Source organism: Camelina sativa, chromosome 6 (assembly GCF_000633955.1).
Source record: "Camelina sativa cultivar DH55 chromosome 6, Cs, whole genome shotgun sequence".
In the NCBI taxonomy this organism is placed as follows: Eukaryota; Viridiplantae; Streptophyta; class Magnoliopsida; order Brassicales; family Brassicaceae; genus Camelina; species Camelina sativa.
Window position 1 is genome coordinate 3,168,287 of NC_025690.1, and position 10,526 is coordinate 3,178,812.

Here is a 10,526-nt window from a genome sequence, read left to right on the forward strand (position 1 = left end):
AAAAAAAAAAAAAAAAAAAAAAGACAATCAGCTGTCCTAATTCTCACCGAAATTAAACCCAAAAAATAAAACAACATACAAGAAGCAAAATCAACAAACAGAAATGGTATATAGTATATACCATGTAGTAAGAATAGCCACCCATTGGCCGTAATGGATGATCTTTTACATTTTTAGGGAGGAGAATGGAGTTGTAGAATTCATTGATTGATCTTTGAGTACAATGTCAATAGAGGTGTCAAATTGTCAGTCCATGGACCATTTGGGTGAGTCTGCTTGGACATTGTTTTGTATGGGTAGAAGACTAGAAGTTGAATAGTCACAAATGGACAATGGTCCAAAAAAATATCCATGCCCAATAAGGACTATGTCCAAATGGTTACTGCTCACTTTTATTTTTTTGATCTGAATTGATGTTTCTTCATTTCATTTCCGATCTTTCTGTTTTTTCTGTACTCTGTTCTCTGATCTAAATCTATATTTGCAATTGCGTTTTTGATTTCGTTAGATTTGCTGATTCAATCTCTAAACTCTGAGGATCTGCTTATGATTGTTGTTGTGTAGCTGATATAATGATAATTCCATTCTTGAAAAAACATCAAGAATAAACTCATACAGACCTATCCTCATTACAAAATATCAAACTCAGTCACACACTCAAAGTCACAATCTTAACAACAAACTTAAGTCAAACTCAAATAAAATGTATCAAAGCCAAACTCAACCATCAACAATAGTCCATTCTTCCTCTTCATCAAACTTGAAGTCATCGCCTACAAATTTCAAATCAAGATAATTAAAAATTCATCACCAATATAGTTCAAATGCAAATAAATTGTACCAAAACTCTTACCAATCTCTTCAAATCCACGAAACCAGTTCTTTACAAAAATCAAACCCTGAACATTGGTCGGTAAAAGACAACTTTTATACTTCTTCAAAACTCGACTACCGATACTAAAATATGATTTTGATGCAACTTTTGCATGTGATTGGAATACTCAAGACATGCCATTGATTCTAATTCTTTAAATCGGCTTGCATTGTCTTTCCAATATGCAATCACATTTAAACTCCTAAACACAACTATGTCTAACACGGACTCATCCTAATACATGTCTAGTGGAGATTTTCCATTAAAACCGGTAGCCCTGGGCATTCGTGTTCCCGAACCCGATCGGGTTCGCGTTTTCGAGTTTAGGCATATAGAACCCGTTCGGGTTTTTTTTACTTTCAGGTCGGGTTCGGATATTACCCGTTCAGGTTCGGGTTATTCGGGTATACCGAACTCAAACAAATCATATATTTTTTTAATCTTTTTATAAATTTCAGAACACATGTATATATATAAATATTTAACGTTTCACATTAGGACAAAAAAACTAAGATGACAAAATGGTTTAATATGCACTCTTAAATGTCCAAGGTACTCCCTAGATGCATTTTCTACGTTTAATTCGGATTAGTTCAGATTTTATTTCGGCTTCGGATATTACCCGAACTTGATCGGGTATCTGAACCTTAGAGGTACTGAACCCGATCGGGTTTTACACAAAACTCAAACTCAAACCAAACCCCCTACTTCGGGTTGGGTTCGGGTTCGGGATTCGGATTCGGGTAATATGCCCAGAATTAAAAACCGATCTTTTGAAAAATATAAGAATAAAACCCATGAGATAATACAAACATATAAATTAAGTCACAACAAATGACTCCACCAAACCCACACATAAATTAAGTTACACCAAAAAGTTAACGTGACTTAAGTCACCAATAGTAAACAGTCCAGCAAATGAGTCCAGCGAATATTAGTCACAACTCACAAGTTAAGCAACAATTACTGTGTGAAGACATCCTTGGTTATTACTTGAAAGTCATTTTATCATTTTTCCCTTAATAGTAAATCTGCTGTGCAAGAATCCCGAATGTTCGGGTAGAGAAACCATTTCTATTTTCATTTTTCCCCGTTGCAAAAATGAAAAAAAAAAGTGAATCCCCAGCAATATTAGCAATGAGGTGATGAGATTAGGTTTGTCTTGTTTAGGGATTAAAGTAATGGGAGAGGTTTCTTCCGGTAGGTAAGTTGGGAAGTCCAACATAAGGATTACACCGAACCTCAATTCCATACAATTATTATTTTTGGTTAGGTTTTTGAATCAGTTTTGGTATTTTCCTGTAGATTTGTCTACTTGAACTAATCAATTCAAACAGAACAATAAATACAAAGAATCAATTATCATTGAACCGCCATACTAAACAAACTACACAAAAAAAATTTCATATAAAGATTACATTTATTTAATTTATTGTTGTGTTATACTATTTCATGTGATAAATGAATTATCAGAACCAAATAAGGTTCACCGGACGACGAAGAAACCTTGACTTGAGCAACAAGAAACAAGTATGAAAAAAATACTCACTGATATATCATTGTTTTTACGGTTTTCAACCATGATATAAGTGTGCTTTTTGAGTCTTATGATTTGTTTTCTAGAATGTTTTTGATTCTTTACAGGTTTTCTAAGATTTTTGCATAGATGGAGCAATTTGGAACATTTTGGAGCATTTAACCGAAGAAAATCAACTTAGAGACAATCAAGAGTGATGGTGTCGGTCGACACCGCTTTTTACCGACACAAGAACTCAAGTTTTGAAGTTTTACAAATCTGCCCAAAGTTTTCTATATGTGCATCATTAGTCCCTACACGTGTTTTAGGAATATAAATATGATTTTTAGGTCATTGTTTAGACCTAAGCTTTATTTTTCCTGCAACTTTTGAGAGAGAAAACCCTGAGAGATTTTAGAGAGCTTTTGGAGAGACGAATCAAGACTCATTCAGAGAAGATTCAGAACTCCCTTACTTCTTTATTCTCTTTCTTATGCAATTTATTCAGAATATGATTTGTGTTTCATTGAATATGTTTGAGTAGTTTGCTTGTTAAGTTAAGGGTTTTTCACAGGGTTTTTATGATTTATTAGATATGTGATTTTTAGGATTAATTATCTTTCATGATCTTCATTTCTTGTTGTTCTTCATATTAATTCTTGATTGGCCACCTAGAATTAATAACCTAGGAAAATAAATTGATATGAGAATAAAATTTATTTTCCTGATAAAACCATTGATGAGCAAAAGTACTTCTTGCAAAAAGATTTAATTTTGTAATTTTGTGAACTTATCTAAACCTGTTTTTATTGCTTATTTTTAACCTAGAATTTTGCAAAGAGATTTGGATTTTCTGGTTTTAAATTTAGATAATATTTACAGTGAGAACTGATTTATTTTACAAAAGAGTTTAGAGTTCTAGATCTGATTTTTAATTGCTTGAATCCTTATTAATTTATTGATTTGATAATTCATATTTATCTGAGAAATCCCCTAGACCTAGCTTTTTAATCCCTTGAATTTACAACAGTTTAATTTAATATTTTGCATTGTCTTTCTTAATTTAAATCATCTTGCTTAGCGTAATAACAAAACTTTATAATTTATTGCCGTTTCTGGAGACTCTTTGATCTACTATTAGATTTAAGTTTTTAGTTTTGTCTAAATTTTTCTTTTTATTTTCTACTAACAGACTTTTGTTTTTCTTCTCTTTTGTGTTTCAGGTGAATGTCTCCTAAACCTAACACTAGGAACACTCACACCATCAGTTCTTCTTAAATTCGCTGACTTAAACTCATACTGATCGACAACAACTTGCATAACATCTTCTTAAACGTTAAAATATTTTTGTAAATTAAACGGATTAGAATCAGACGACACATGACATCTAGGTGATGTCTAACCATTATTAGAATATTGTTGAAAACATATAACATATGTACCACACGCTAACAACATAATCTCTATAAATTAATACTTCGGTAAATTAATAATCTCTATAAATTAATAAAATTTTCCGGTCCCAAGATGACATTAATGTAATTTTGGACACAATTCGATAATTTAATAAGATAATAATTTTTTTGAAAATTCTTTGTAAATATATGGTCACATCAATAATATAAATTTATAATTACATAAAATTATCTAAATATATGTATATATATACACATCAATTTTTATTAGAGTTCATTTTACTATATAAAAATCTTTGAGTGTTATATTCAAAACATGATAATTGTTATTTTTCTTGTAATTGATTTTATAAAAATATAAGTTATAACGATTAAATCTTATTTTTTTATTATTTTAATCAAATTATGAAATCCTCTTTATAAATTAATAATTATTAATTTATCGAAAAATTAAAATCTCTATACATAAATAGATTTTCATGGTCTCAACATTATTAATTATAGAGGTTTTACTGTAGATACAACTGTAATACATAGCGTGTGTCTTTTAAACTTTAAAGTAGAGATTAAAAAAAAACAGTTAACGTTGTCCACATACACTTTTGTGAAAATATGTGGATTTAAATATTTTAGATTATCATGAGTATATATAATTAAAGTATATTTAAGTATTAATTAATACTCATATAAAGTTCTAAATAGCAACATTATTCTTTACCTTATCTGGGTTTGGTCTATCGATCTCGGTGCTATTATAACGCTATAGCATATCTACGTCGAAGAATCGCTTGTGCGTACACGCAAGAAGCACATCCACTTCACTTGTATTGCCACAATTCATCTATAGCCTCGTAGACAACATAATACAACGTGTGGTGTAATTAAAAGAGATAAGGATGATTCATTGCACCAGACAAGATTTAATCGGTCATATTACCATGTTCAAGCAGACCAGAGCCCTTGACTTTTTCTTGCATCAATCCATCGATCCTTTCCTGAAAAACGTGCTATTGGGATAATAAATGGAAGGACTGATCTCTCTGTTTTTGTCTCCTTGGTTGACATCAAGTTTTACAACTTTCTCAACGACACCTTTTTCCTCTTCCTCAGCTGTGAATCCATAACCCATAAACTGAGCCAATCTTTTCACATGCGGCAAAGGATCAGCCCTCATCGTCTCGTACTTGAGAAACAAAACTCTTATCTGGATGCTCTTGGTAAGCTTTCCAATACCCCAAGACATGGTCTAGGTAAGGACCGAACAGCGAAATATCTCGACAGAACATATCAAAAGACTCCTCAAGAGTGTTGAGAGAGCCAACATCTTGAATTTTATTTTTCAAAGAAAGCCCACTTGGAGATGAACGTGTCCTTTGGATCTCTCCATATGTAAACAATTTTATAACCCGATTTTGCAACCGATTCGGGTAACAAATCGTGCGGCATATGAGTCGAAAACAAAGTGTTTTCTTTGAGGGCATCACCTTTAGGGAACAAAGAGAAATCTGTCTCAATAAAAGGAACAAGCTGGTGAGGGTTGTGTTTTAGGAGAGGGTTGAAAGAATCGTCGTCTTCGAAGCGAGATCGATTGGCGATGGTGAATGTGAGAGCTTTGAGCCAAGTGGTACCTGACTTTGGATAGGTACAAATGAGGATGCCAATGGGTCGTGCTTGGAAAAAGTCTTGCGCGTGAAGGCAACCTTCTAGGACAGGCTTTATGAACCAGTAACCACCATACTCGATCAACGGAGCTTTCGAAAACCATCCTTTCACGTGAGGAAACGTGGCGATCAAGTCTTGGTACCGTTTCTGATTCTTCTCGAACTCCGTCTTGGTCTCGTCTTTGTGGCTCGGTAGCATGGTCGTCTCTGATTCCATTAGTGGGGATAGAGAAAGAGGATATGAGGAGCTCGTGTTGTGTTCTGTGTCTGGACAGAGTTTGGTTTGTTGGTTAAGTAATGAAGTTAGTTCCACCGACGTTTTAAAATGCCATAATTGAAATAGATCATCCCCACAGCCCTCATAATATATATATATTATATTACTGCCATAATTCTCAGCCATTCGATTCCGATATTTGGAAATTTTAAATTTACATAAAACAACATAGATAGACAACTCCAATGTCGTCGATAAGTGCCATGCGGTGGTAGTAGACAGTTAGTAGATGCATGCCTTGATTATTTTGACTCCAATGTCGTCGATAAGTGTTATCAGAAAGAGGGCTTTTTAAAATTGTCCCATAAAATAATTTGGTGTATAGGTTTTGTGTTAAATTAATTTTTTTTTTTTTTTTTTTTTGGTTAAGTTTTGACTGGAAATCTCTACCTGAAGTGAACTAATAAAGAAACATAATATCAAGAAATTACAAAATGAACAGAACAAGAAATTACAAATATTCAATTTATTAAACAAAATTTATCAAATAAAGATTATATATATATATTCTCTTTATTGTTGGGTTATACAATGTCATGTGACAAATGAATTGTTCAGAACCAAATTCACAGGGACGGCGAAGACAATTTGACTTGAGCAACAAGAAACCAGTATGAAAAAAAAAAAAAAAATACTCACACCATCAATTCTTCTTAAATTCGTTGACTTAAACTCCTACTGATGGACAACAACTTGCATAACATCTTCTTAGGTTGTCTCGGGATCGCACAAAGCGCCATAAACCTCGAAGGTGTGCTTTGAAACCCTCCGATTGGTTTGACTTCATCTCTTTCTTCTTCTACTCTTTCTTCTCTTCTCGTTGTAAAGCTTCTCCTTAAAACCGCTGTTTCATTCCTGGTGATATTGTTTGCTGTTGTAGCTATTGTGGCTCGTGCTTGCTCGACAAAGAGGATTTGTACGATCACTCGCAACGGAAGCAGCTCGTTCTGTGCAGCCTTCTTGCTTGCCTCTACTGATAGTTTCTTGCAATCCAAGATTCTGCATAACCTCTTTCTCTCAAACTTTTCAATCTTTTGATGAACCTGCATTACAAAGAGAGTGTGAGATGCTTTCTCAATGTATGTTATTAGAATATACTTTCTTGATTGCTTTTTACCTGAAGAAAGATATCAATCGCTTTGTATAAATCGTCATGACAAATCCTTGAACCATCAGGTATCGATTCTGCCAGTTCAACAAACTTGGACACTGTTAACTTCACATCTCTAGCAATCTCTTGAAGATACGAATCAACAAGCTTTGCTACTTTACACAACAATGGAGGAGAAGAAGAAATAGATAGAGGTCTTCTAATCTCTTGTATCTCTTCCATGTTGATGTTTTCTTCAGAACAAGACCTTCTATGTTCTGTTCTTGTTCTTGTTGGCCTTATCTCATTACCAATCTGAGACAGAAACTGCTTCACCATCATCCTCACAACATCTACATCGTATAACATACCTGACTTATCCGGTAGAGGTATCAACAGCTCGCTAACGGTTGCCTTATCCAGTTGATTCCCGGCTTTTATCGCTAATTCCCTCTTCGAAGAAAGCGAAACATTCATAACATTTGCCATTTTTAGTAGCCGAAGCAAGAAACTGCAAGGAACAGCTGATTTTTCCGCTGGTNGCTGGCAGAAGAGAAATAACAGATTCCAAAACAAGATTTGAATCTGCAGAGCTTTCTTCAATACTCGGTAGCCATTTAGATGCATAGATCCTAAGAGCATTCCCGATTAATCTTGGAGATATACTCCGGTTTGATGATACTATCGCTACCATTGTTCTCCGGTAAAGATCTAAACTCAAATCAGCCAAATCTTCTCCCCACCACCTCAAACTCTCTCCCCCCTTACTTACTCCACCATTACACACGCTTTCATCTCTTCTTCTTCTTGACCTGTTTCTCAACAAACCCGTCTCCAATTGTGTCGAAAACTCCTCACCAGGGGATAGAGTTACACCGTTGGCAATTGCCTCGACGCATCGGTCTGTGATCCCAAGATCTTGAGACCATAAAGGTAACACCTTAGTGGTCTGGAGCGTGACTAAAGAGTCTCTCCAACTTCTGAAGACACAAGAACTCAAGAAAAGGTCAAGTCTTTGAACAAGATTCTCAGTCTCCCCGAGCTCCACTTCTTCTGTCATACCGAGATACTCTGCTGCACAACGTACTGCAACAACATTGTGAGCACAAAGAGTGATTGTGATGCCGTAACAGAACTTAGCACAGAGCTCAAAAGCCTCTGTTTCGCCGGGGAAATCAACGAGTTGAATCACTTGTTGTTCTTGCGAGTTTTCGGTTTCTAATGATTGAGAAGAGACTAAGTTCTTCAAACGCAAGCATTTTGATAACATCGGAAACTGTCAAATTGCATTGCCAAGAAAATACAAATAATCAGAAATCAAAACTGTTACGAGTAATTTTTTTTTATAAAGTTGAAACTTTTAAAACCTTGTGAAGAAGATATTTGGTGGATTTGACTTGTATGATTAGATCATTCATCAAATCAGAAGACACTGACCTGGAAATTTTTAAAAAATAGAGCAGTCAAAAGATGTGAGATTGGTTAAAACAGAGGATTCGAAAATTTGAGAGAGAGAGAGAGAGAGACGAATTGGTTTCTTTATTTTACCTTACAGCTTCCACAGTGTAGAATGTGTCAGGTCGGAACCCTAATTCCATGAACTTCATCTCCGGTTAGCCGGAGAATTCGGATCCGGTTTCGCCGGGAAATCAAGAAGTGATACAAATCGGAACAGAGGGTTTCCAGCGAAATTACGGCCAGAGACTTGTACCGTCTGGTTTTGGTCACCGTTAAGTTCGCCGATAACTTAACAGACGACAGTGATGGTAGAGAGCTTGACGGTGGAGATTTAGTCAATTGGTTCGACCAGGAACGATGTGATGATCTGCGAGAACAGAGTTTGATTGGAAAAAAAAAAACAGTTCTTTGTCTCAAAGTTTCGATTTTGTGGGCTCTGTGTAGAAGGAAGGATCTGTTATAGAGAAACCATAGAGTGAGTGGTTGTTGTAAGTAATATAAATAATAATTTATTTACTTTCGTCAGATGTAATTTTTTTAAGGTAGCCTTGAGAAATCATTAGCCTTTTTTTTTGTCACACACCTGAGAACTTTCGTATAATCAAATTTAGCAGAAAGCACAAAAGTATATGGTTCACCAGATAATAATATTTATTTTTTGAAAAAATAAAGTTATAAGTAAAAAAGTTGATAATGAATGATAAACTAATTGTCTTAATTTGTAGTTGTATGTTTGATTTTAAAAAGAAGAGAGTCGTTTCACAAAAACTTTCTCTATTAAAAATCAAGCAGTAATTTTTTTGTTTTGGCCGTCATCAAGCTGTAAATTTATAATACCATTACCACATTGAAGTTGTAGGTTTCAGAGTTTTAACCGGATTTAAATATTTTTCATCATTTTACTATCTATATTCTTTTCGCCAACCATAAAACTCAGCATTTATGCATGATTACCTTGAACTTTTTCCATTTATATCATGTAATTATTTGTTATTTTTCTACTAATATAATGGATCTACTATAGGTTTTGTATTTCTCTTTTTATAGTTGAAATATCAATAGGTTATGTATCGGATACCCCATCTAATAAACAATTTTTTGTTTTTTTTTTTTTCCTACTATTATTACTTTCTTTTCCATACTCATATACAATATAGTCATAGGCCTTCGTACGAACTCGAGGTATTAATATCAATAATTTTAAAGCTGATGATTGTTCCTCTAATGATGAAAATATGGAAAAGTGTATGTATGATATGTTATTTAATCGAATGAAAAAAGCCTTTATAATTTTGTATTGAATGTCAAAGCATGACATGTGGTGTGTAGATTACTTTTACGTATTCATGGAATGTCACTTTAGGCAACTTCTCATTTGTAAAAAGATTAATGTAAGTTCACCAATATCCTTAAATATCGTATATAATGCATGAATAATATTAAAAAATAGTATCTGATACTTCAAATATAAAATAGTGCTAATTAATAGTAAACAATAACGAAACAATTTTTACCGTTAACTATACAGATTATAAACATTTGAACACATGAGGCAACACAGTAACGACATTAACACCGTATTACTCCAACTAAAATATCTTGGTCAAAAAACAATAAAAATTTTAAAGCATTTATTTCTACGAATTAGACAAATGTTGGGTTATCAAGATCAAACTACATTTGTAAAGGTTATCCCTGTTTTTGAGTCAAAATCTCCATATTAGATTTTCAATCTAAAAATAAAAAGACAATAAAACCAATAATTGGAAAAAATCTTAATAGATTGTATTTTCGTGACTACAAAAGGCAAAACGCCATGTGAATTGTCTGTCCATCGTCTTCTGATCATTGCAAATTCGACGCCGCTTGTTTTTATTAGTTTATTAACATTTTCTTTCTTAAAAAAGATCCAAACACTCTTTTCAAGTATTTTTGTACCCCCAAATCATTACTTTATCGGGTATTAGTTTATATAAAAAGAAGTTGAGAGATGAGATGAACTTTAATAAAACAAGATTGGAATGATGAAGAATATATAAAAGTGGTATGTATGAGGCTATGAGCTGAAACTAGTATATAAACTCAAAGCTAATATTAGTATTACATTGTGTACATGTTATATATAAAAAGCCACACACAAAAGCAGATAGATAGTTTTGAAATGAAGAAAATTATGAATTTTGGTATAGAGAATTTTTTTTTGTACGATTAAAAAAAATGAAAACAGCAATTAAC

At 33.5% G+C, this 10,526-nt stretch overlaps 1 protein-coding gene and 1 pseudogene across 1 annotated transcript; both read right to left on the reverse strand.

Annotated features, from left to right (window-relative positions):
• Positions 5,138-5,683, reverse strand: LOC104793909 (cytosolic sulfotransferase 18-like). Its single transcript, XM_019246264.1, has one exon. The coding sequence runs from the start codon at positions 5,681-5,683 to the stop codon at positions 5,138-5,140; it is 546 nt and encodes a 181-aa protein (XP_019101809.1).
• Positions 6,236-8,440, reverse strand: LOC104790259 (annotated as a pseudogene).

Bases quoted from the DNA above. Each gene is read 5' to 3' on its own strand.
- LOC104793909 (XM_019246264.1), bottom strand. From the start codon at position 5,683: ATGGAATCAGAGACGACCATGCTACCGAGCCACAAAGACGAGACCAAG.